A 27271-nucleotide genomic window follows, 5' to 3' on the forward strand; every position below is an offset into this window, starting at 1 on the left:
TGTCCAATCACTCTGCTTTGTTTGCATGTTATGTAATTGACCTGCATGTGTGTCTGAGGGGAGGAAATTAAAAGCAACGGTCTCCGTCCTCCTGCTCTTTTCAGGCAACCAGGAGCGCGCTGGGTCTGCAGGCAGGGGTAAGGACTCCTCATGCTTGAGTTGCTGTCTCTGGTCCATTTTTCTTTGCATGATGCATAACGCTGATTAATGTGACTGCAGTCTGCTCACACACACAAAGATTGTTTGTATTTGCAATAATTGGTTGTTTGCAGCAACAGTTGCGGATATTAATCTCACTGTAAGCGCATCATGGCTGCACATAACTTTGTCAAGTGTTTTGGGTTTATATGAGAGTATTAACGCGAACGTTAGTTTGTGGTAAAACTTAATATTCAGTTGCTCGTCTGAACGTTGTCCCTTCAATAGACTGTCAAGTGCTTCAACTTCTTTGTGTGTTTGATTGGCCAACACTGAAGACATGAGCCAAAGTGAAAGACGTGATTGGTTAGAGGAGGTTGGCAGGAAAGCAGGCCCCGCCCCTCTCTGTTCAGGGTCAATAAACTGTCAGACGGGCAGTCACGCTTACTGAGCACTTTTACGGTTTGATTAAAGAGGAATGTGCTGTATAATGGCTGTTAGGCAGTGACCGTGTCAATGTTATTGGGCCGAATATAACTGAGTTTATGTTACAGGAAAAAAAAGCCACACTAACAAACAACATATGTTTGCAGGAAACATATACCTGTGAAAATGTTTAAGAACGTTTAGTTTAAATGTATTCCAAATATTGGACATAAACATGCATTTTTTAATGTATATTTTTGTTGTATAAATGATGAATATTAAAGAAAACAGGTTGTATGTGCAGGATTCACTGCACGTCTGCTGTACCTAATAAACTGCAAACTCATATTCTGCCTGTGTGACACATCTGCACAATGTGTGCACAGTCTTTCTTCACACTGTTTCATGTTGAAGTCGTTTCATGGTAAAAACCGGACAGAGCTGCTCAGTTTGCTCTTTGGACCCAGTCACACAGTAAAGACTGTGACATGTCTGCCCACAGTGGAGTGTGAGTCGGTGTCACACAACTTGTTAGTCTTTTCTAACTGACGTGTTCAGTCATGTCTGAGCTTTGTGTGCTCTGAAGTCTGTTGTTTGAATGAAGTTCCTGATCTATGGGAGCTTTAAGTGTACTTTAGCCAAAGAAAGACTGCAACAGTTTCAGGTACTTTGAAATTCCCTCACAGTTGCAAGTACATGCAGGTATAAAAAAAACAAAACATATGCAAGATAAAACCTAAACCTCTAGAAACCCTCAGTTTTTCTATCATTTTTTTTTCTTTCATATGTGTCAGAAGCCCTAGACTTTGATTGCTTTTACTAATTACAAACATATTTTTTGTTAACGCTCCACAGTGAGGTGTGAGGATGAAGATTGCGGTGATTGGTCAGAGTCTGTTCGGCCAGGAGGTGTACAAGGAGCTGAGGAAGGATGGTCATACCATCGTAGGAGTCTTCACCATCCCTGATAAAGATGGCAAGGCTGACCCGCTGGGTGAGAACCTCACTGACTGTGACCTCCATAAATGCATGGCACTGGTTAAAGTAACATATTATTGGGAATATATATCACTACAGCCTTACTGAATACACGTTTCCCAACAAAATAAGCAACATTTCTTTTCAGCACACTCATCATGAATAGACTCATGAAGGTGCCAGATGAAATTTGGACTCCACTCTGATACATTGAACTCACAGGAAAAAAAATCAGAGTAGCCCTCCTATCAAAGTTGCATGGTCATAATTATTGGTGTCCAAGTGCAGCGTGTCATTACCAGCGCAATATTTTGGCATGTGATAATATCAGATCATTGTCTTTATGTCAGGACAATCAACAGCAATGAAACTGAGTGTTTGGATTTACAGCACTGTAAAAGAATAAGGAAGTACAAGAGATGAATGTACTGTAGTTTAATTCCAACTTCACACTGTTCTCCTAAACTTAAACTTCTGCCTTGAGAGGTTGTAACATACCTCTGGTAGTTACATAAACTTCCTAGATAATGTGCACTGTTTTTGTCGTATGCCTCAAAAATCTAACGGTACATTAAAGCAGTGGCAGCTGCAGAGATGGCTTCTGTTTGGGGTCAGAGTTTGATGAGCCCTCAGTTGTTAAAGTCCTACCACAACATTTTTCACTCATCTTGATGAGCTTTTATTTGGTCTCATGCCATGTGTTTCTGAATGTTTTCTTTCACGCTCTCTCGCTTGGAGGCTGAGAACATTTCTGAATCAGAGCTGCAGGCTCTGAAGATCAATAGGGTGAAAGTCTTATCGATTTGAAACCGAAAATCCAGCTTTTGAAATTGTACGTCCCAAATGTGAGCACTGAAAAGTATTGCAGAATTTTGCTAAATTACACTACTGTGCGGTCAGAAGTGTAAACGTAATTAAAACTTTTAAGTTAGGTTTCGGTGCAGCATTATTTTGTATTTTTGTTCATTCTTGTTTCTTGGTTCTGTGAATTCCTCCTGTATGATTAGTCTCACACTGATAGCCACAAAGGTCTCACCCAACTGCTGGTCACACACATCACCACAAGCTCTAAACTTTCCAGCATTGTGTGAAGGTCATTTTAGCCACAGATGTAATCTTTGATATTATTTATTTGTTTCTCTTTTTTAATATAAGTTTTATTTTGAAGCTTCGGAGCAGCAGCAGATGGTAGTTTTCACCATCTTTACAAAACTGCAACATTACAGTTCTCCTGAGGACCAAATACACCGATCAGGCATAACATTATGACTACTGACAGGTGAAGTGAATAACACTGATTATCTCTTCATCATGGCACCTGTTAGTGGGTGGGATATATCAGGCAGCAGGCAAACATTTTGTCCTCAGAGTTGATGTTAGATGCAGGAAAAATGGACAAGCATAAGGATTTGAGCAAGTTTGACAAGGGCCACATTGTGATGGCTAGACGACTGGGTCAGAGCATCTCTGACACTGCAGCTCTTGTGGGGTGTTCCTGGTCTGCAAAAGGGGGACCAATAAACTGCAAATAAATAGTAGAGCAATTGATAATAAAAGTCTTTGTGACTGAAGCCATTTTTACGTAGCACAGCTTAAGAGTTTGATCACTCTTTTTTTCCCATAGCCGCTGAGGCAGAGAAGGATGGCGTACCCGTCTTCAAGTTTCCCCGCTGGCGTGTGAAGGGCCAGGCTATCCCGGAGGTGGTGGCTCAGTACAAGGCCACAGGTGCCGAGGTCAACGTCCTGCCCTTCTGCTCCCAGTTCATCCCCATGGAGGTCATCGACCACCCCAAACACGGCTCAATCATCTACCACCCCTCCCTGCTGCCTCGCCACAGGGGTGCGTCTGCCATCAACTGGTGAGTGATGTCCATGTTCATCAGGTCGTGCAGGAACGTGGCAATGTGTCCAGTCTTTTACCTGCTGTCTATGTCCACACAGGACCCTGATCCACGGTGACAAGAAGGGCGGGTTCACAGTGTTCTGGGCTGATGATGGACTGGACACCGGACCAATCCTGCTGCAGAGGGAGTGTGACGTTGAACCCAATGACACCGTCAACACAATCTACAAGAGATTCCTCTTTCCAGAGGGAATCAAAGGCACAGTAAGTGTGGTGAATGGGCAAGGCATTGTGGGTGGGGGAAAACCGTGAGCTAATCAAAGGTAGTTTTGAGGTGGTTCACAAGAATGGACAAGCACTTCAAACTAAATCACATCTCAGATATGAACCCTCACCAAAGGCCACCTCTCGTTAGAAAGACGAGAGACAGTCTTTTCTCACAAACCTTTGTCTTTCCTCTGTCCTGCCACAGTGAAAGGTCCCATATTTCACACTTTTCCAGCGTTGTCGTTTAACATTTTGACATCCATAAGAAGATATATCTTTGGTTTTAAGTACCAAAAGCTATAGTTATAAGGTATAGTTTTACAGCTCCTCTCTTGCGCTCCTCTCTGTGAGGCTGGAGCAAGAGCGGGGTGTTTTGTGTCTGTCTCATTAATATTATTGAGCCTTTCTCCTGATTCGCCGACTGTTTCCTCAGTGACTCATGGCCAGGCCAGTCACAGGTAACAGATTGTATCCTACTGCAGCGCCGCAGAATAAGATGGTGCTGACCTTTTGAAGCTTGCTAAACTCACGGTAAAATGCAAACGCTGATGGTCGCCGTTAAAGAAGAAAACGTTATCCGACCTAATGTTTGAGCTGGAGCGAGACCCTGAAATGGAGACAGAAGAAGAAAACGGACGACCTCCTAAACCACGCTCACAACAGGATGTTTCAGAATGGTAATTTCTGTTTTTGTTTCTGATTTTTTTTTTTTTTTTCTTTGCATGTTATTGTAAGAGAGGTACATAACAGAGTAACTTTAAATTTTAAAAACTCAATTCATGTAACAGTAGCCTTAGTTACTGCATAGTTATTTGATACAATTACACTTTCTTTATAATTGTTATAATAATTGGTAGCAACTGTAACACTAATTGCAGTAAGGCTATAACCTTGTAGTTACGTAACTAGTTCTTTCCTGGTATCATCATCATACATGATGAGTGTCAGACAGACTGAAAGGTTGTAATCCAAAGTATATTTCAGCAGTAGGTGAGACAGTGTGTGGGAGTTCTTTTCATTGTTTTCATGTTGCACCTTGTTCTGACGCACCTGTCAAACATTCAGGTGTGTGGGAGACTTTTTAAAAAAACTTTAAAGAAATTATACAGTAAATGTGTTTCGGTGTTATACACAATTAAAGAACCATGGCTCTATCTAAAACACACCTAATGTTCCCTTTTTTCACCCCCAGGTGTTACATGGATCTAGCGTACAGGAGCGTTATCAGCTGATACTGGGACTATCTGGGCAGGAAAGTGAGAGTTGTCATTCCCTCATGTGTTGTCCTGTGTCTAAGAGTTTGCTGCTGCTGCTGCAGGCAGCTCTGCTGGATTTAGACCGGCCCTCGACTGAAGTGGGACTCATCCGTGGGAGGTGGGTCGTACTGGGAGGACAGTGGTTCTGGGATGGTAATGTTCTGCACCTCCTCGATGTATGGCGTAGGCTTAGCAAAAACCATTTCAAAAAGGACTTCCATCAGTTCCTGGATGTGACCTGAAAAACAGCAGTATAGTAGTAGCAGTATGACTAAACTGTGTAAATGCTATTTTTATGTAACATAATAAATACAGATGGTTAACTTACTGTATGTTGGTCTTGTTTTCGTTGATATTGCTGTCATTCTTTTTTGCCTGTGGAAATTTGACCTCATAGATGGGCTTCCCTGAAAATGACGAAGTTACAAAACTCTTTGTAACTATGGCCATGTGCCTCTGTAGTAAATATGTGCAAATATATATACAGCACCAGTCAAACGTTTGGACACACCTTCTTATTCAGTGGTTTTTCTTTATTTTTATTTTCTTTCTACATTGTAGATTCATACTGAAGACATCAAAACTATGAAGGAACACATATGGATTTATGTAGTTAACAAAAAATCAAGCAGAATATGTTTTATATTTTAGATTCTTTGAAGTAGACACCTTTGATGACAGCTTTTCACACTGAGGTAGTCACCTGGAATGGTTTTCCAACAGTCTTGAAGGAGTTCCCGGAGGTGCTGAGCACTTGACTGTTTTGCCTTCACTCTGCGGTCCAACTCATCCCAAACCATCTCATTTTGGTTTAGAAAACAAAGAAAAACCATTGAAGGAGAAGGTGTGTCCAGACTTTTGACTGGTACTGTATGTACAGACAAGAGATTGTAACATTAGTGGACTGGTGCAATGCAAATAACCTGGAATTGAATGTAAGCAAAACTAAGGAACTTGTGGTGGATTTCCGCAAGGAATCTGGTCTATGAGACCAGATTAAAGAGAAAAGGACTGAAGATTTGAACAGACCCATCCCATCCAGCAAACTGCCTTTTTAACTCTCTGCCATCTCACAAAAGACTGAGGAGCATTAGAACTAGAACAACCAGATTCCAGACTAGCACATATCCCAGCGCTGTCCGCCTTCTTAACACCTTAGAACTTGCACTTTAGACCAGTTTGTTTTATTATTTTGTTGTGGACTAGTATTATTATTTTAGTATCCTAGTTATCTTATAATACTTTGAATTTGCACTTCTTTTATTAGGTTTTGTAGATATGTTCTTTTGTCATCGTTACTTATGCTGCTACTAATGTCAGTGGGTGTGTGAGTTTTTATTATTTATGACTACAAGAATGTTTTGTGATTGCACTGACCTCACTAAACAAAAACGACTTAGTCGTTTGGCAATAAAGTAAGTTATCTTGAGTCTACGTGTTAAGTTTAGGGAATGATTTTGGTTTAGGTTAAAATAAGTACTTCTGGTTAACGTGGTGGAATGGTCATGGATAAAAGAATCAATCATTACCATTGGTATCTAATGGGAAACGAAAAGTGGTCTCCGGTGTGAAAGTCAACCAATCCATCCACCTCCCCCTACTGTGGACCTTGTAACTCTATATACTGTGTCATCTAACCTCCTTTTTTGCTTCCATCATAATTACTACGACTGCGACTTGCACAGACAACCTATGGGTTACCTTTTTAAAGCAGGACAGTTTATAAGTTCAGAATTGTGTAATGCATTTTTTTGCTTACTTTATTGGGTGAAGTTGCAGTGCAGACTCCTTTAAATCAATCAGCACATAAAGTAGTGGATAATTAAATCATAATGGATAACACAACACAAGTTTCATGAGTCTGTTGATAGATTTTCATACCATACAGAAACAAATGCAAACCGATGCATTTATAAACTGTAACCATAACAACATAGTTTGCAAAATAGATTGTTAGTAGTTGTGATGCAAATTAAATGTGAAGTAAATTTGCCAAAGCATTCAAAGCCACTGGTGTGGTCCTTTTAAGTAACAGAGTAAACAAAAGCTTTACAGTCATATACAGACCAGAATATGAGGAAGCCTTTTATTTTATAGCAACAACACTTGGTGAATTCAGGAAAGAGCCCCAACAATTTTCCTCATAAAATCTTTACCTGTCACAGTGACAGCATTTAGGTAAAGCTAACGAGTGAATAACTGTGGATCCTCCTGCTTCTCTGTCTTCAGATTCCTGCGATCCATTTCCCAACGCAAAACAAACTATGATGAACAAACACTATGATGGCAAAGTCCATAGAGATAGCATTCATGTTTTGCTTCACTGAATTGAGCTGCATTATTCTGGTTCCAGGTGGAAGCGGTGAGGTTGATTGCACAGGGGAAGGCCCCAAGGATCCCACAGACAGAGGAGGGCGCCACCTATGAGTGCATCCAGAAGAAAGACAATGCTAAGGTAATATAAAAGGACATCAAAAGGACAGATCACTTCTGATGAGTACTGACTTTTAAAGTGAAAGTCATGCATGCTCACCTGGTGATTCTCGTTTTAAGGGTTAAGCCTTCAGAGTTATAGTTGAAGGCTTAGACACAGTAGCAGTGCAGAACTATGCACTAAAAACATTGGGAGTAATTATACATTTATGCTGACATAAAAGATTTTGTGATATGTAACATCTTAATAAACTAATTAATTTATTATAGCCTACTAATGACAATGAAGATATATGAGATGTATGTGTGTATATATATATAATCATACATTTGACCATTTGTTGACAGATTGACTGGAATCAGAGTGCTGAGGCTCTTCACAACTGGATCAGAGGAAACGACAAAGTTCCTGGTGCCTGGGCAGAGGTTGATGGACAGGTAACAGGACACTGATTTTTGTCTTTCTTTTACCTCTGGATGTTTGGATACAGTGGATGGATATATTTAATAAGTGAATGCTCTGTAATTTGAAATAGTCTAGAACAGAGGTCTTCAACAGGGCGTCCGCGGAGGTACTGCAGGGGGGTTCGTGAAATTTTTGGTCGATTAGACAATTTTTAATATATTTTTTATTTTTTTCCCACAAATTTAAATGTCTTTAAAAACACGTTAAGATGAATTGAACATATTAGCGAATGGGTAAATGGAGGCAGAAGATGTTATCTTTCAGTCAGAAATGCACACATTTAGCGACACACAAGAGCTCTCTTAAGCTGGACTAGACCTGTCCCTGCAGTGTGCGACACATGGACGCACACTGCAGTATTATTTGAAAAAGAGACACCTATGTTTCTAAGTGGCAGTGACACGGCCACCCTACTCACTGTACCTTGCACATGTTTAAAATAAAAACATTAATATATGAACCTGTGTGTTGTTTGAATAGCTTAGTACTGAATGCACAATAAAAGGGTATGTTTATACATGGCACTGGGCTCAGTTTAATATAAAACACATTTTTATAAAATATAGGGGGATAGGGGGTCCCTGCTCCATCTCTCTGGCCTGAAAAACGTTGAAGACCCCTGGTCTAGAAGAACATTTTATCTTTTTATTTGATTATATTATCTTGTGATGTCGTCAGTTACATTTTTTGTGTTTCTCCAGTATTATACATAATTATATTGTGTATATAAAGTCAGCTTTGTGTTTAATAAAGTTTAATATCTTTTCAGAACAAACACCCATTGTCTGGGTGAGACAAATTCTCATATTCCTGCGTAAGCATCAATACAGTGAACCAATGTGTCCAAAACTCCAGTATATTTATCAGGGTGTGAAATCTGATATACACAAATGCTTGATTGGACTTAGAATAAAGGACTTATTAAGTCAGGCATCCTTCCTTAGAGCACAGAATATAAGATGAAGCTCAGTGTGATTACAGTCAGTGGAAGGATTTGCTACTGAAGATTTCTCATCGTCATTACAAGTCGAATATTTATCTTCATAGATTCTGGGTTTCACAGTCTTGCAGCATTTGCAGGTTTGAGGCAGTCAATAGAAGTGGAGCAAGTGAGGATGTAAGAGGCTGTACCTGTGCTTTACTTAATCTGAGATTGAATTGAAATTGAACAAACTAGTACCTGTTGAAGAGTAGCAGGCATTATAATAACAATGTTTTGATCTCGCCTTGTGTTCACTTTCAGCATCTACATTTTCTGTGTTGATATTTAGAATGTGATACCTCTGATGGCTGTATAGTTTCACTTTATTAGTATCATAAAATACAGCTGCACTCACATCTGCCTGAAACATCTGTGCATCAATTAATAAACCATTTAACTGCACCATTTATTGGCATCTTACTTTTGATTATAAATACAAGTATTTTCCAGAAAAACAGCAGCTGAGTTCTGTTAGATATTCTCCACCAAAGTTGTGTTGTCTTTTGTGTCTGTTCCTGTAGAAAGTGACTTTCTACGGCTCCAGTCTGGTGGATGCGAGCACCGCAGCTAACGGTCAGTCCCTGGAAATCCCTGGAGCCAGCCGACCCGGCATTGTCACCAAGGCAGGCCTGGTGCTGTTTGGCAATGATGGCGAGGCAGTAAGTCATCTTATTAAACTTTAGATACTCCGGACATGCTTTTGATTTGAGTTTATGAGTATTGAGTTTAAGATTTAATGTTGATGTATGTGTTGAGAGCTCTGTCAAACAGCAGAGCATATTCCAAAGCTAACTGTTTAACCACTTGATATAATTATTGATATAAATGGTCAGTTCCTTGATCTAAGTGTCTCTAACTGAGCCATTGTGCTTGTGTGTAATCACATCTCATATTATGCATTTGACTTGAATTATGTTGTTACAATACAGTTATTTACAATTCAGATGAACTTTTCTAATACATACTGCATCTGTTCATATTAGTGAGCTGCCTTGATTGCGAGAATTTCCCTAAGAGCTTCTTTTATTATTTTATGTCTGTCTGAAATTCACCAATCACAGTAGCAGCTTCCCTGTTCTAGAGGTCAGTGAGGTCCCTTTTTAGCGATTACTTACTACCACTAAGAGAAACTATCCATCCTAACTGTGTAGGATTTAAGGGTGAAAACACGTGTTGGTGTTTGACTACAATATGAAAACTTGTCTGTGCAGCTGATGAGTCTCTCGTCTGTTCTGTGTTTACGTCAGATGATGTTACACAGTTTTGGTAAAAAAAAAAAAAAAAAAAAAGTTATGTTTCTATCCTGGTGTGAAGTTGAATGAATGAATGAGGCTTAGTAACATATTTCAGCAAACTTTAACATCAAAATGCACACAGTGAGACAATGTGTATTACTATGTACATTAATGTTTACAACAGGTTCATAAAATGACTGAACTTTGCCAAGAAAAACAAATATATATATATATATAAACAATTTTACTGTGCAACATACAGTACAACATACGTTGCTAGCTGGTTGACAGTACTGTACTGCATATCTGCATATGTAAATATAATGATGGTGCATATTAAGTTTTGCAGAATGTGTTTCTTAAAGCAGACTGAACTTCAAGGACTGAGGATTATAACTGAATTCATACAGTTGGTTTTTGTTTTTTTTGTTTTTTTGTTTTTTTTTCTTTTAAGCTAGTGATTTTTATAACACGCCATAAAATTGTGGTAGTTCACATTAATGTTAACCAGAAGTTTCAAACACAGAGGAAATGGCAGAAGTAGAACTTAAATATGAAGCGTGTTTGGAGTTTAAAAAGTGGTCCACAATTTCAGAGAGGCAGTATTAAAATCCTACTGCATGCAGCTGCTCCTACAGTTTACTGTATCATGGAGAGTCACATGACCTATGCAGATAACATGACAGATAATACACAATTTTCTGTCTGTTTGAGGGCTGGTTATTGAACCTCAAAAGAAATTTGAAACAATACATAGCTGTCTTTGACATAAAGTCAAAACTTTTATTTCTCCACCTTCTGCTGATAAGTTTAGTTCATTTTTAAATGTTTACGTGTAGCACCTTTTAAAGCAAGGTTTTTAAAAAATGAATTGTTCTGGTATTGGTACATAAACTCATTCTCTCCTCAGATGTTAGACTATATGCGGGATGCATCATTAATTATGTTTGAATTTCTTAGGCCGTACTTTGGCTCGTGGATAATTTGATACCATGAACTTTTCTCATGTGTCTCTTCATCAGCAGCCTTTCAGTAAATAACTCATCACAGTCCCCACACTTGTACGGTCTCTCCTCTTTATGTTTCGCTAAAACGTGTTTCCTCAGCGTGGAACCCCTGTTAAAGGATTTGCCACAGATGTGGCAGGTGAAAGGTTTCTCTCCTGTGTGAGTCCTTATATGTTCCGTCATATGTCCTTTCAGTTTGAAACACTTGCCACAGAAATGGCAGCTGTAGGGTCTCTCTCCTGTGTGTACTCTCATGTGGTTCTGCAGATTGCTCTGACAGGGGATGTGCTTGCCACATATGTGGCAGTCAAAGTTTCCCTTACTGTCATGTGACTTGCCCTCGTGCGTCTTGAGGTGCCATGTCAGCACAGTTTTTTTGGTGAATATGTAGTTGCATATGTGGCAGCGGTATAAGGTGGTGCTAGTCTTCTCTTCAGATGGCTCTGGATCCTCCTCGGTCGTTTGCTTTGGCTCCCTGCTCTCCTCTGCAGCTGTACAGTCCTCTAACTGCTGCACTGTTTTGATGAGTGCTTTTGTTAAGGCGTCCCCGTCATCGCTGTCCTCCTCAGCTGAAAACTGTTCCTTGCACCCATTGATCCACAGTTCCTCCTTCTGCTCCTCCAGCTCCTCTTTAATGTGGGAGGGTCCTGGCTCGTCGTGGCACACACTGGGGCTCCACTCCTGCTGCTTGGGGTGATCCTCCTCTGCAGATGTAGGTGCAGTTTGCTGTTTGGCATCTGCAAGGACGGAAACAGAAAAGCATTACACTTGCAGCAAAGACAGCAAAGACATCAGTGCCGGAATAGTGTTCCCATCAATCCACACCCATCAGGAATTTTACCTTTGAGATAGAATTGATCAGCTGTCTCAGAGCCACATCAACTTCATGAAGGGACAAACTCTCAGGAGTGGAAAACAGGCATATGGACATATTTTTGTGTCTGTATGTTACACTAAAACATAATGGTGACAACAAGTGTTTCATTTTAAAGAGAAAAAGTAAGGATGTGTACTGTATCTGCGTACATAAAGGTATGTTGCCTTGTAACGACCTTCTAAAGCACACAGTACAGAAATCTTTCCAAAGTCCCAGAGGCATTAAGACTGAATGCAGACGTCGTTGGAGAGCTTTTGTAGTTAGTTTTTATTTCACCTAACAACAGATATACAGATATTGCCTCTTTCTAGCTAGCATTGCACGCAACCACATTTTCAAATTATGTGAGTGCATCTTCACGTTGGAGCTGCCCAGAGCAAATCTGCCTCTGTTTCAACTCCTCACATCTTAACACTTTGTACACTTTATATATATTTCGTATACAGTCGCACTGCTTATAAAATCTGCTTCCTGTTCAGTCTGAACACACCCAGCTGACATATAAGCAATGTATTGTTAAGTAACCCAACCATATGTTATCCAATGCTAGTCAGAGTCCTCTATATTAAAATGCACATGTTCAGTTAATCCACCACCTTTCATACAGTTTAGTGCAATCATCTGAGATGTGGTGCACTGTAGGTCTCTTGTTTTAGAGCACAGCTGGTACTTTAACATATTAATGGTAGGTTTTAGCTTATCGCAGATATTATTATTCACATTATTGACTGATAAGAAGAAGTTGCAGTAGAGAAATGCCAAAGATGTCGCTTGGCCTTCTTTGTCCTCCAGAGAGAGCTGACATATTCAGTTTTCAGGTGTAAAATGTCCTGCTTAAATGATATCTCGGTCACTATTGTTTGGAAGATTACTCCATCAATTTAGGACTGGACTCCTGACTCTAGTGACACAACTTGAGGACAGTTATCAGACTTCACACAGCGTGCAGTAATATTCCCCAGCATATGGAAACAGTGAGTCTGAAGGGAGTTCACCTTTAGACTCACTTTATACTGTTTCACTGGCCTCTGGTTGAAAGTTTTGAATCTGTTGCACTTCTGACTACATATCAACTGTAATGTCACAGTGTCCTAACGCACCCTGGAGCATATTTGTACATCACAGCAGCAACGTGAGAAATTGAACTACTGGAGGGCAGCAACAAGATCTCCAGCTGCTGTCACAGCTCCCCCAATTTAAGGGATTTTTTTTTATCAATATTGCCAATAGCACCAATATTGGTATCCAACTCAAAAATCCAGTGCCAGCGTGGCCCCTTTTTTTTCCCTTTGAAATCACGTCACACACATACTGCTCACAAACACACAAACGCACACACAAAAAAAACAACTGCAGCAGTCATTATGTGTACTATAACTTTATTGGCTTTGCACTTTTCAAAACAGTACATTACAGGCCATGAACTGCAAGCCAATAAGAACAAAGTTACACATGGATTAAATACAGAACCTAAGGAAGCACAACTGTCCAAAGCAATGTTGGAAAACAATGCAAACAATATCTGTGTACAGTAATGAAAGCCCTTGAGATGCATTTTATTTGCATGTGTAGCGTCACACAGCAGCTGTTTTAACTACTTGCTTTGTACATTAAGTGTTTCCTTTTATTTCTACTAAGCGTGTTGCATGTTAGATTTGAACCGGGCTGCAAATACAGTGACTCCTCAGGAGCATCTGAACAGTATGAGAAGCTGTGTTAGTTTAATGGATTATAAGAGCTAATATGGTGAAGCCTGTCAAGTACAATAATAACACAATCATAAAGGATGAATGTAGCAATGACCCTTCACACAGAGAAGGTGACGTCGTGGACGGCCTTCATGTGCTGTTTGAAGACAACGAGCAGAGGAAAGCGCTGGCTGCACTGCATGCACTTGAACGGCATGTTCTCCCTGTGCTTGATCTTGGCGTGTTTACTCATGGTGGAAGACCTGTTGAAGCGTTTCCCGCAGATGTAGCAGCTGTAGGGCCTTTCCCCCGTGTGAGTCCTTATATGTTCCTTCATGTGGCCTTTAAGTTTGTATCTGTTACCACAGATGGGACAGGCAAATGGTTTCTCGCCGGTGTGTGTTCTCATGTGACAGATCATCTGACTTCTGGTGTCTGTTATTCTACCACAGACAAAGCAGGTGAACTCTCTGTTGATGGCCTTTGGTAAAGTTTTTGCTGCATGAGTTGAGAGGTGCGATTTTAACTCCACCTTTTTCAGAAAGGGCTGACAGCAAATATTACAAAAAAACATAGTTTTTTTCTTTGAATATGCTGGAGATACTCCAAAGGAAGGTAATGCTGGGTCATGTTGTGAAGGTATGTCGTACTCCGTGTGCTCTCCGACTGTCGCGACTTGAGTTAAGCTGTGTGGTGCTGCGAATTCTCCAACTGTCACAACTTGAGTGAGGTTGTCTAGCGTTCCATTTTCCTCATAGTCTCCAACTGTGACTTCGTGAGTTAGTGTGTCTGTAACACTGCTGTATGCAGGATGTGCAGGTGTCTCCTCAGACCTGGTCCAGGGTTCAGTCTTTTCCATTTTAAAGGACAGGGTGACTGGCTCCTCCTTGGCCTCACTGGGAATACATTTCTCCTCTATCTGCTGCTCCTGACCACAAACCTCCTGTGTCGGTGAGGGCAAATCGATCTGCCTTGAATCTGTAACAGTGGATAGGAGAATGTTTTTTGGTAGCAGCCAGAAGTTTAAAAAAAAAAAAATCACTTCTCTGATGATACATGTTGAGAAACTTGAATGATCCCCAGCGGTGACTCTTGCAGCAGCAGAGAAATTCAATTTAAGTTATGGTTTGACGACTTGACATTTTAATAAAACTACTCTTACAGCACACCATATAATAGAAGACACAACAGGCAGTGCATGTGATGCAGTTCACAAGCTCACAGGACTACTGCACATATACATTATTCATAGTATCATGATCGTGCCTAAACACTGATGTAAGAAGCAGAAATTTGTGCAGAGAATAAAATGTTATCTATGAACTTGTATCATTAAAAGCTGGTGAATGACGTGAATTGTTTATAAAAAAAAAAAAAATTAAAAAAAAGCTAAATGTCACACTCTGTTGATTTACAGGATGGCAGTGATGTATTTAAGATAAAACCAGTGAAACAGTGACAGCTCTTGTGTTGCTGGTGGAAAGTTCCTATGTCGATCTATTGTTGTGCTCAGGATGTGCATTCCTGACATTTTTCTATCCAAGACATTTTTCAAATAACACAGATTGTGAGCATAAAATGGTAGGAAGACCTTGTCTCAAGTGGTCACTGTGATTATATTTTATGAAAAGAATCAAAGTGATCACTACACAGGAGGGTAGCGATCACATAGTAAAACACAATCCTCTTGGTTTTAAGGCTGAATTTTGCTTCCTCTTTTTTGCTGGTCAGCACACTTAATGCTGTAGCACTGCCAACACTTCTCACACTGTACACACTGACTTTGTGACAGATGGTCATAACAACCTCTCAAAGTTTTCTCAAATCACAAGATGCTCATTGGTCAGTTCGTGCTGCAAAGAGCATCTGTATGTTGGAACTGCCAACATATAAACACAGAAACATAGTTCAGAGATGGCAGCTGTTCCAGAAAGTCTGAAATCTACATACATGCATGTTAAGCTGTTTATTTTGTAACATATTTCATTTAGGCACTTGTTGTAGGACACATTTTTAATAACTTTATTTATACCATGCCATAATAAAGTTATGTGTTTTGAAAAAAAATTATATAACTCCTCCATTTTCTGTCAGGTTAACCTAAAGCAACATTTCCAAACCCACTCTTTCACAGTACTGTACAGCCAGGCCAGACGAGGCGAGGCCAACCAGGTGCCAGGCACCACCAGCGCTGCTCACGCTGATGCCATATTCACGTCATATGAGATGAATGTTAGATTTCCATGTTAACGACACAGGAGTATTCAGGTCATCCAGACAGTTGATTACAGAGTTGGTTAGTTGGTTGGTTGTGTGAGGAATAAAATACTGTGGATTAGCAATATAACTCTGTATCCATATCATCTTGAACCTCCTGCTGCTTCCATACATTTTGTAGTTTGGGTTGACAATTGAAGTGTATGTATTGTGCAGCTTTGTTTCATCCCTTCCAGGTCAATGATTTTCACAATCATGTTCTCTGTGAAGCACATACAAAATGACTGGAAGTTGATGGACTTATCTACTTTACCACATCCAGTCTGGCTGTGCCATAGTGACAGCAGAAAGATACGTAGCCACAGGTTTGAATTACAGAGAGGAAATTAGAGCGAGAGAGATCCAAAATGCAGTTAGACATTGTGGCATCCCATGAACAGGGTTTGAACAAATTCATGAACACAAGCTCATCATTTATTAACATGTGAACACCCTTTTAAAGCCTATTATTAAAGCTAATGCTAACATTAACAGTGTCCTATTGGTGAGAATGTTTTCTTGTAGTCTTGTAATCTTGTAGTCAGTGTTTTATTCACTCGGGAATAAAACAATGAGACTTACAATGAATCTGAAAATGGACAAAAACCTGTTGTCTTTATAAGAACATTTAGCCTTCTGTTTCTCAGCTGGATGTTTAAATCACTGGATCAATTTGGTTTTACTACTTTAATAAAGAATTTTAGTGTCGGTAGTGGGGACACCAGGGGATCCAGGTGATGTGGTAACTCCTGGGTGTGTTCTGGAGATACCTGCTATACTCCATCACTCAACTAACAAGCTGCATAGGGTTTATTATGAAAATTGACCGGAAATGTAATTCTAATTTACTAGCTTGATCGATAACCTCCTGTTACTAGCTAGGAAACAGGAGCTAACACAGCCTGTTACCGTGGGCTGAATACAGTGGGTACAGCCCCCTGACTAACTCCACCTGACACGGTGTTAGCTGCTGTGGTTTACCGAGCGGGGCTGAAGTATGAAACATACCTGCCCTGTGCAGTCTTATCTCTGGCTTGTAGACCAAATCCAGCAGCCGCTGCAGCCTCTGGTTCTCTAGTTTGGTCCGGTACACTTCCTCCTGGTAGTCTATTATTGTCTTTTCCACGAATCCATAGATGTCTAACGCAGCAGCGGTTAATCTCTCCGTCAGGAAGACGTTGAACGATTGAAGCGTGGCGGTGGCCATCGTGCGACCTTACCGTTAGCTGTCCCTGACTGAGCGGTGCACCGTGCAGCGTTTCAGCCCCCGACAAGGCTCCAGTGTCTAATGAGGCCCATACCGCCTCCCTCTGTACTGGACTGTGTATGGCACTGTCTGTTCGACATGCTCGGACACAAGTATAAAGACTTCATCACCATGTTTGCATATTTCAGATCTAATCAGTTTCTGTTGTAAGAAACCCTGACCCTTTGTATTACAAATACGTTATAGTAACCTTTTGGTCCTGTACAGGAAACCAGATAAAGAATACTTAGGGTTTCAGACTGACTTATATTTTGCATGTAAATGAGTTTACCATTATCAGCTCAGGACAGATGAGTGTGTGTCTGAGTGTACACATCTCCTGCACTCCATTAAAATTACCCTAAACATGTAATCACACTGAAAGGTGTTAAATAAGAATGTTCCCATTAACTCTGAAAAACAGTGTCACATGATTTGAGATGTTTTCCTGTGTTGACTCCATTAAAGTTCTCCTTCTACAGACACATTTCATACTTAGACTGAGAATAACACCCTGCTGTTTTGTTTTTTTGTGAAACTGGTATCAGATTTGATTCAGTCCCGATAATTTCTTGCTCCTTGTCTCAATCTCTTTCTCTGCAGCTGCTGGTGAAGAACCTGCAGTTTGAGGATGGGAAGATGATCGCTGCATCCCAGTACTTTAGCTCAGGCAGCAGTGCTGCTGTGGAGCTCACCGAGGAGGAGAAAACCTTCGCTGAACAGATGAGGGTAGGTCATCCTCCCTTACTAAAAAATGGGACAGGGGAGTTGCCAGAGGAATGTGTATTTGTCCTCTCGGGCTGACTTTTGACAGTGTTTCCTCACAGGCTGTGTGGCAGAGCATTCTGACTAATGTGAGTCAAATTGAAGACTCCACTGACTTCTTCAAGTCTGGTGCTGCTTCAATGGATGTGGTCAGGTAATGAATGATAAAACTGTGTGAAACAGGAGTGTTGTTCCTGGTGCTCTCTGCAATTATATACACATTAATTTCCAGATTACCATAATTACAAACATCTGAAACTAACTAATTTAATCCTTACAAATTAAAAAATGACTAGTTTCATTTGTTTAGGGTCATTATGCTGAGATATCATAGCTAAAATTACTCATATTTTGAAGTTAATAAATGCATCCTTTTCCTTTATTCTAATACTTATCATTAATCTTCAGGCTGGTAGAGGAGGTGAAGCTTCGGGCCAGTAGCTGCCAGCTGCAGAACGAGGACATCTACATGAATACCACTTTCCAGGACTTCATCCAGATGTGCGTCAGGAAGCTCAGAGGGGAGGACGATGAAGAGGAGCTGGTTGTCGACTATGTTAGTACATTTTAAATTTATTGAGAACTGCAGTTACGGTCTCATATTTATTACTGATTGGCTAAGGGAAGACAACATGTTTTTTTATTGTCATGCACACTGTTTAACTCCTCAGGTGGAGAAGAACATCAACAACATGACCATAAAAATGCCACATGAGCTGTTCATCAATGGAGAGTTTGTTCCTGCAGAGGGAGGAAAGACCTACAAGACCATCAACCCTGCTGATGGCACAGTAAGGGACAAAGCAAATATAGACAGAGACTGAGGACATAATGAACATACACACATTCACAGCACAAGTTCTCTTTAAAACACTCTCTCACTAAACACCATCTTTATATTTTCAGGATTAACAAACCAATAAATAAATAAATAAATAAATAAATAAATAAATAAATAAATGTATATATATATATATATATATATATATATATATATATATATATATATATATATATATATATATATAAAAACTAAAGATGGTGAATATTGACTATGACTATTCATAGGTTGCTAGGTTACAGACATTTAAAGGTGCTACTGTATACAGTTTTATATCATTGCTCATTGGATTGCCTGTCAGCCAGTCACTATATGTAATGTATATTGTTGTACTCGTACTTACCTCACCCCACGGGGAAGGAAATTTTCTTGCCTTCTGTGTCTTCAATATCATGTCTGTCCTGCAGGTCATCTGTGACGTGTCCCTGGCCCAGATAAGTGATGTGAACAAGGCAGTGGCTGCTGCTAAGGAGGCCTTTGAAGAGGGAGAGTGGGGCAAAATGAACCCAAGAGACAGAGGCAGACTCATCTACAAGTCAGTAACTGCAGCTTTAAAGGCCCTGAAAACGTATTTTCTCACTCAGCTTCTGACCTGGAATGATGAGATTCCTACATGGCACACAGTTTTTTGTCTCAAAAAATTTCTGGAATTCTTTATTTTAGTGGTTTGCAGTGAATAGGGCTCACACAAATCAGATTTAGCAATATTACAATATGAATTTGGTGTCAGTTGAACAGTTGTTTGGTAACTGACAATCAATTCTAATGAGTAATGTTCTAGAGAAATTCTTAAGATGTAGGTACTTCACAAAATTCCTGAGGTCTTACACCTACACCTGATCTCTGCCCATGGACCCAATAACCAGCTACCACTGGTCAGTGTATGGCCTTTGACCCATGACATGACCAGGTTAACAAAATCCCAGGGTTCCTTTGTATCGCTGTATTGTTCACCACCGCTGCAGGTCAGCAGCTACTGCTTGGCTCTCCATCTCCTCTCTGCCCACACTATGTGCAGTATGAACTGCTGCTCTCTGACCTCCCTGAGGCCTGCTCCGAGCAGACCACTGCACTGAACCTTTCTTCAGTTGCAGCAACAGAAGAGCCAAAGATGTGGCCAAAGATCAGTGGTGAACAAGCTTAATTTAGCACCAGTCATTTTAAATAGTTCGTAGGTAGTTCTTGTATCACAGTGATGTGTGTTCATTTGTCAAGTGTTCATTTGTCTGATAAGTTTGGTTTTAATTAGTTATTTGATTCTATAAAAGGTGGTGTGCCGTCGACATGGCGCAATTGACATTGATTGACTGGTTGGGCTCCACCCCCTGATCACTGGGCCCGTTTTCTTATTGTCTGTTTTCACCACATCTGTGTATAGTACCATTCATTAGATTGCATAATGCTAAGACTGCCTGGTGACATAGCATCTAAGCTACTGTGTGTGCTGTGGGCATCAATGGATGCAAGACTCTAATGCAGCCAGTGTGTTTTGTACTTTCCACTGTGTGATATTAAGTGAGCTCTTCATTTGGTTTATTGGGTAACCTTTGAAAATATTATTGATACCATGAACTCTTACCAAAGAAAAGGTGCTCTGTTATTTAATTGTCACCCATTTAAAAAAGATTATAGAATGAGTTTAGTGTTACTATTGAATAAACTGGTAGCACAGCGTGATACATAACTACTGGTACTGTGGCTAACTGTGTAGTGATTTAGGACCATGGGCATGGCTGGACTACCCACCAGGCCAAGCAGCCAACTTCTCCAGGGGACCTGCATGCCAGTTCAGTGTGTGTCGATTGGTTGTGCATAATTTATTTAGGAATTAGCATCAGTAAGTACAATATGAATTGAAATGGGACAGACATTACCTGTTTTGTATTTCTATCATGTGTAAAACTTATGTAAAACTAGGGGCCCTGCCAACAGTCTTTGATTGATGGCCCCTCACAAGCCGTGACAGTGACTTAACTGTTGACTGAAGCCGTTTTTAATTGGTTGTTTTTTTGGAAACAAAAAACCCATCGGGTAACTTTAAGGTTTGTGAGTATATAATCTGAATGGACACGTTTGCCAGTCAGAACCATTTCTTTCTGTGGCCATGTTGGATGAATTAAAGGTAATCATAAAGGGGTCTTTTGTCTTATATTATTATCAAGCAAGTTTCATGGTCTAATTTACCCTCTGCCCCCCCCCGCCCACAGGCTTGCTGACCTTATGGAGCAGCACCAGGAGGAGCTGGCCACCATCGAAGCCATCGACTCGGGAGCTGTTTACACCCTGGCCCTCAAGACTCACGTGGGCATGTCCATCCAGACCTTCCGCTACTTTGCTGGCTGGTGTGACAAGATCCAAGTAAGAAATTAGGTTTTAAAACCTGCCAGTGTCACTCATAAAAGGAGATGATTTGATGAATGCAACCACCAAATGATAATATCCTATATGGCTAATAAGCAACAGAGTAAGGATTAATACATGGAAGTAAATTCTCTCCTCTTTTCACAGGGCAGCACCATCCCCATCAACCAGGCCAGACCTAATCGTAACCTCACCTTCACCAAGAGGGAACCAGTGGGGTGAGTGTTTTTTTTTTTTATGCATGTCTGTGTGATGAAACACAAACATGTTGTTTAGTCACTTGTTTAGCAGATAGAAAACAAAGTGTTATTTGAGATTATAGCTTAAAATTTCATAAATAAACAATACTTGGCACAACTTTTCTAACCATATGCTGGGAATGGGTGCTGCTCTGTGGCTGCCCTCTGTTCCTAAAAAGTTGTGCAGGTCAAAGGCACAGCATGCATTTCTCCGTATGGACCAATAAAGATTAATATAATTTGTATCACTTGCCTAAATTTTTGCTCTGAGTAAATAAATATTGATCACAAGCATGATATGCCATAGAACACGTTAAACTTATGAGCACTTAAAGTTATTGAATCACAGTCATTCCAATGGCTTTTTTCCCATATTACATACATACATACATACATAAATAAATAAAGACAGAGAGAGACACACACACACCTGAGTCCTCCCTCTCTCTCTTCTCAGAGTGTGTGCCATTGTGATTCCCTGGAACTACCCTCTGATGATGCTGGCCTGGAAAACTGCCGCCTGCCTGGCAGCTGGAAACACAGTAGTCCTCAAACCTGCTCAGGTCAGCTTCCTCGCTAGCTCCACACTGGCTGTCAGGCTATGCTCATACCAGACTGAATACAAATGGCCGGGCAGTCGGCAGTAACACTGCTGTGTTATGTTTGTTTCCAGGTGACTCCACTGACGGCTCTGAAGTTTGCTGAGCTGGCAGCAAGGGCAGGACTGCCCAAGGGTGTCATTAATATTCTGCCTGGGTCAGGTAGGAACACACACATTCAGCCTGGTTGGACAGTAGATGAGTTTGATGGTAGTTCTGTTTTAAGGTCAACTCCAGATTAAACATTCTTTCTTTTTTTGTAGGTGCTCTGGCAGGTCAGTGTCTGTCTGACCATCCTGACGTCCGTAAACTGGGCTTCACAGGTTCCACTGAAATCGGGAAACAAATCATGAAGAGGTGAGAGGTAAAGCACATTTACAAAACCTGATCTAAACTAAATTTAACATGGCAGCTCATCTTTGTATATCTGTGTTATTATCCATTTAAAGCTGTGCAGTCAGTAATGTGAAGAAAGTCTCTCTGGAGCTCGGAGGAAAATCCCCTCTCATCATCTTCAGTGACTGTGACATGGACAAGGCTGTGCGCATGGTCAGTTCATTCATGGAGTTTTTTATTTTGGTCATTTTTGCACACATTTAAAACGACAGTATTTAACTTTTTGTTCTAACATGTTGAAATATGGAGAGGTGTTTTCAAAGGTTTCAGTGACACAAACTCATTGAACAGCCCGGCAGCAGTGCAGGGATGTTCCCTTCTCAGGTTTTTGAGTGAGCCTTGTTCAAAGTAAGGGGTGGGAGCTAATGGCTAATGGCTGTCAGTCAAAACATGAACACACTTCTGGTCTACCAGTCCCTTCACACCAAAGCTTCAAGCCAGTATTTCCAGAATCCAGACCTTGCATATTGTAGCTTTAAATTGTTAACAAGGTTTTTGTGTGTGTGTGTGTGTGTGTGTGTGTGTGTGTGTGTGTGTGTGTGTGTGTGTGTGTGTGTGTGTGTGTGTGTGTGTGTGTTTTCCAGGGCATGAGCTCAGTGTTCTTCAATAAGGGAGAGAACTGCATTGCAGCTGGCAGACTGTTTGTGGAGGACACCATTCATGACCAGTTTGTGAAAAGAGTGGTACGTGTCTTTTTATCTTCTACTGCTGATGCTTCTCAATTCACATCCCCCCCCCCCCCCCCCCCCCCCCCCCCATTTCTCAAGAATAAAAAGCTGCCCAGAGGCATTTAATTTATTTCTGATCTGAATCTCTTTGCATATGAAGACTGCAAAAACTCCAATTTGTCACTTGTGCCAACACAGTGAGTAAATCCTCTGTGGTGGTTTTCATGAATTAGAGCCACAGCAGCTTCACACCAACACATATGCACCTCACACATACCTTAGATCAGGGTTATGTGATAAGGCGTCAAACTGTGCCAGGCTCGTCAACTCTCCTCTGTCACAGTATATGCACAATTTTGCCCTCACTCCCTCACAAGGTCTCCTGTAACATGGAGGGAGACACAGCGCTGGTCCACACTGCTGAAGATTACTCTAATCATACTCTGCTCACTCACTCAGCCTAACTCTTTTCAAACTAACTCATTTTTAGTCAGATGCCAGTCTGAGTTGCATGTGCTACAGTAACTGAGCGGGGCATACAGCCTCCAAGCTAGGGTCTACAGATAGCCCGCATGAGGCGTTTAGGGGACATCTGTAAATTGTAGCTACAGAAAATAGCAGGCTACACTCTTCACCTCTAACCTCATGAGTCTCTGCTTGCAAATGGGTCGCGTGCTCCATCATCCACCACCACAAATACATTTTCAACCCGTGGGAAGCATTGGATGGACTGGATAATTTTTCATTTTTGCTGTTGTATATTTTCAAACAGGGAATTAAACCCTGTCTTTGCTTTTTATTTTGATCACAGTCTGTTTGAATAAAAGTGTTTGTGACATCTCACATGTGACATGTGACTTAATACTTACAACCTACCAAGATGTGATTTTTGGTCCAGCCCTATTGTTCGCACAGTGATCACGCTTGTTTACTTTTGATTGGTCAATTTTTATTATTCATTTAATTTACAGAGGAAACATAATTTTATTTCCCTTTCTTTATATTCTTTTACACTTTTAATGTGAGGAACTGTAAAATCCATTTGGATATGAATGAAAATGTAATGATAGTGATTTGAGATAATTAGAACAGTTACATGTGATGAATGACTGAAATCCAACTGAACTGAAATTGGATGTTTTTCCGGCTGCAGTGTACTCATCTGTTCCGTGTTATTTTCATGATGACCCCGTCTTTGCATTAATGTGTCATAAAACAGTTGGTTCTCCATATACTTCCCTACAGAATTTTGGTTTCATTAATGTTACAATATTTGTTTTAGTGTATACAACTTGAAAATAATGACAAACAGAAGGTCAGAGACTGATGCACTGGTTCACCTGGAGTGCTCTCTGATGGCTCCTCTCTCTCACTCAGTCTGTTTACAGCTCTGTTCTCTGCCTCAGTATCCCTTCTTTCAACCTGCTTCTTCTTACACTGGTTGAAGGAGGATGTAATGTTTGGTCTCTTTCTCTTGATTTTATGTTCTCTCTCTCTCTCTCCCTGACATGGAAAATGAACATGTCTAGAAACATGCTGCACTGTTCAAAGCTTCACTTTCAGACTTTTTGCAATAGAACACACACAGATTGCAACTCCTGCGACAGAACTGATGTTTAAGGTTTGTGTCAGATCAGCTCATTTTGTTTTGTCTGACCTTTAATTTTCTCTTGTTACTGTTTGGCTCAGATTCCAAACTCTGCTCTAAATAGCTACTGTGCACTTGCCTCCACAAAACGCTGTCTGATAGGACCATGGAAATCCTGATGACCACTTCTTCTTCATAAAACAATAAACAGTGGTTTCTCCAGTCCATTCAGATCCACTCAGGTGTTGGACATATTGGCACACAGACCCGAGTCCCTTATGGAAATGAAACGAGACCCTAACTGATCTGATTATACAGAGTAGAATTTGGACTTGGTCCTGAATCAGGTGTTGGTTCCTTAGATCCAAGTGGACCTGTGAGGACCTCTGGTCTTTACTCTTCTACAGCACTGATAACAACACACAGTCTGGCCATGGCTCATAAACATCAGCTAATTTCAGTGGGACTTTAAAGAGTAAAGTTGGGATGTCTTCTCTCTCAGGTTGAGGAGGTCAAGAAGATGAAGATTGGTGATCCACTGGACCGCTCCACTGACCATGGCCCTCAGAACCACAAAGCCCACTTGGACAAACTGGTGGAGTATTGTCAGACCGGCATCAAGGAGGGAGCCACCCTGGTCTGTGGTGGCAAACAGGTAGCAAGACCAGGTGAGACAGCAGAAGACTGACGGTGTAGTGAGTGTCAGATTTCAGGGAGTCAGCGTGGTCCTCTGATCTGATGGATGATGCATTTTTCACATAGGTCTGTCTAATGTATTATTTGTTTCTTTCCAGGTTTCTTCTTTGAACCCACAGTGTTCACTGATGTGCAAGACCACATGTTCATTGCTAAAGAGGAGTCCTTCGGCCCTGTCATGATCATCTCTAAGTTCAAGGGCAGGTAAGACTCAGGATTACTTCACACTTTGAAATCCGTCATATCCCCGTTTTGCGTCATTTACACAGCTCACAGAATGTGTACATCATCATCAGACTGGCCTCAAGTCTGTTCCACAGTGGTCTGATTCTCCCACTGCCCTGTCTCCTGTCTTGTCCCCCTGTCTCAGTGACGTGGACGATGTCCTGAGAAGGGCCAACGCTACAGAGTACGGCCTGGCGTCAGGTGTTTTCACACGGGACATCAACAAAGCTCTGTACGTCAGTGAAAAGCTCAATGCAGGCACAGTTTTTGTCAACACCTACAACAAGACTGATGTGGCCTCGCCTTTCGGAGGCTTTAAACAGTCTGGGTTTGGTAAAGACCTGGGTGAGTAAAACTGCTGCTGTTACTCTGCAGCTGTCCTTGTTTCAGTTAAGTATTGTGATAGAATTTGTATTTTACACCAGGTAAAGGAAATATAAATACATTTATGTTAATGGTTTTAGTCACACTGTTAATTTATAATTATTCCAATTAACTCTCATTTTTAATCTTACATTATCTGTTTAAATCAGGTTTGAATTAACCTGATAATGTTACCTCTGTGCTGGGTTTGGCTGAATCCAAATATCTGCCCTCCTTGTGGACTAAGCCCCCACAGACTTTGGTTATACAGATCAGGATGTGTTCACCGCCTTCATAGGAAACGTGTGAGGATGCTGGGCCATAAAGCGAAATGCTCCGAGACCAGACTTCAGACCTCAGTGGTTTCTATTGATATGATTTAAAGTTCCTGGTCCTGTGATCGAAGCATTTTTGTTGATTGTAAATGTTCCTTCTGTTCATATGCATCCCCTCTTTGTCTAACTCCTCTCCACAGCTACAGCTTAACAAGGAAACATAGTCCAGGAAAAGATCCTAATTATCATTATCATTATTATTGTTACTGGTATTTTTTACATCTCTCATGCATATTGCTTCTAAATCTAGTGGTCCAGCTTCTCTTAGCCTCCTCCATTTGATGAATCACTGTGTGCAGTTTACATGAATGGCCACAGCAATTTTAATAATTATTATTTTGGTTATTATCATTAACTTAAAACCTAAACAAGAATTCACTGCATTCGGCCTCTCAGAAAGGTTTTGCCCTGGAAGGTGGATATTTTCTGGCAATAAATGTCAGAGCCTGATATAAACAGTCAGAATCAGACCAAACAATTAATCATTTAATAAGAAAGTTAAAAACAATCTGCATTACTGTGTTTCTGTTGATGGTTAAAAAAAGCCAGGCGTGCAAAAGCTCGCAGCCTTAGGACACTGTATAACTGCCTGTCGCTTGTCTCTCTGTTACTCCAACAGGACAAGAGGCTCTCAACGAGTACCTGAAGATAAAGGCAGTGACCATTGAGTATTAAGCCACATTCCAGAGGACAGAAAGCCATGAGGACATCAGTGTCCTACACGCAGTGATGTGTGTGTGGACACTGACAGCAGAAAGGATGGAGTGACATCCTTTCAGCAAAATCAGTTCAGACCTACAGTGATGTCCCAAGAGTTGTAACAGTTAGAGCCTTAACAAGCTAATGATCACATTAACACTTTAAAGGTTTCTAACACATTAAAATTCATTCCTCTCACGAACACACACCTGAGCCATGTTGTAATAAACAGTCCTGAACTATGCAAATGAAGTATGTTTATAGGCAAATAACTGTCATCAGTGTGTTTGAGTTAAAAGAAAAAAAAAAAAAAAAAAATTTCAAACAGATTCCATTCACTGCTAATATGTCTCACATTAGATCAGAACAGTCTGAAGAAATAGGACATTTCTAATGGT

At 40.7% G+C, this 27271-nt stretch overlaps 2 protein-coding genes across 2 annotated transcripts; one reads left to right on the plus strand and one right to left on the minus strand.

Annotated features, from left to right (window-relative positions):
• aldh1l1 (aldehyde dehydrogenase 1 family, member L1) lies at positions 1 to 27224 on the plus strand. The gene is made up of 23 exons (XM_041033886.1): positions 1 to 137; positions 1420 to 1558; positions 3167 to 3401; positions 3484 to 3649; positions 7262 to 7363; positions 7690 to 7779; positions 9311 to 9448; positions 17702 to 17827; positions 17926 to 18017; positions 18272 to 18419; positions 18535 to 18654; positions 19112 to 19239; positions 20912 to 21062; positions 21213 to 21283; positions 21762 to 21867; positions 21978 to 22065; positions 22167 to 22260; positions 22353 to 22452; positions 22884 to 22982; positions 25058 to 25223; positions 25350 to 25455; positions 25622 to 25821; positions 26794 to 27224. Exons 2-23 carry the CDS (start codon positions 1432 to 1434, stop codon positions 26847 to 26849), a joined length of 2709 nt encoding a protein of 902 aa, XP_040889820.1. The 5' UTR covers positions 1 to 137; positions 1420 to 1431; the 3' UTR covers positions 26850 to 27224.
• On the minus strand, positions 10426 to 17078 carry LOC121179200 (zinc finger and BTB domain-containing protein 49-like). Its single transcript, XM_041033887.1, has 2 exons — positions 16861 to 17078; positions 10426 to 11768 (listed from the first exon to the last, which is right to left on the minus strand). The coding sequence occupies exons 1-2, from the start codon at positions 17057 to 17059 to the stop codon at positions 10981 to 10983; spliced, it is 987 nt and encodes a 328-aa protein (XP_040889821.1). The 5' UTR covers positions 17060 to 17078; the 3' UTR covers positions 10426 to 10980.
• Positions 27225 to 27271: the final 47 nt, after the last annotated feature.

This window comes from Toxotes jaculatrix, chromosome 3, assembly GCF_017976425.1.
Source record: "Toxotes jaculatrix isolate fToxJac2 chromosome 3, fToxJac2.pri, whole genome shotgun sequence".
NCBI lineage: Eukaryota > Metazoa > Chordata > Actinopteri > Toxotidae > Toxotes > Toxotes jaculatrix.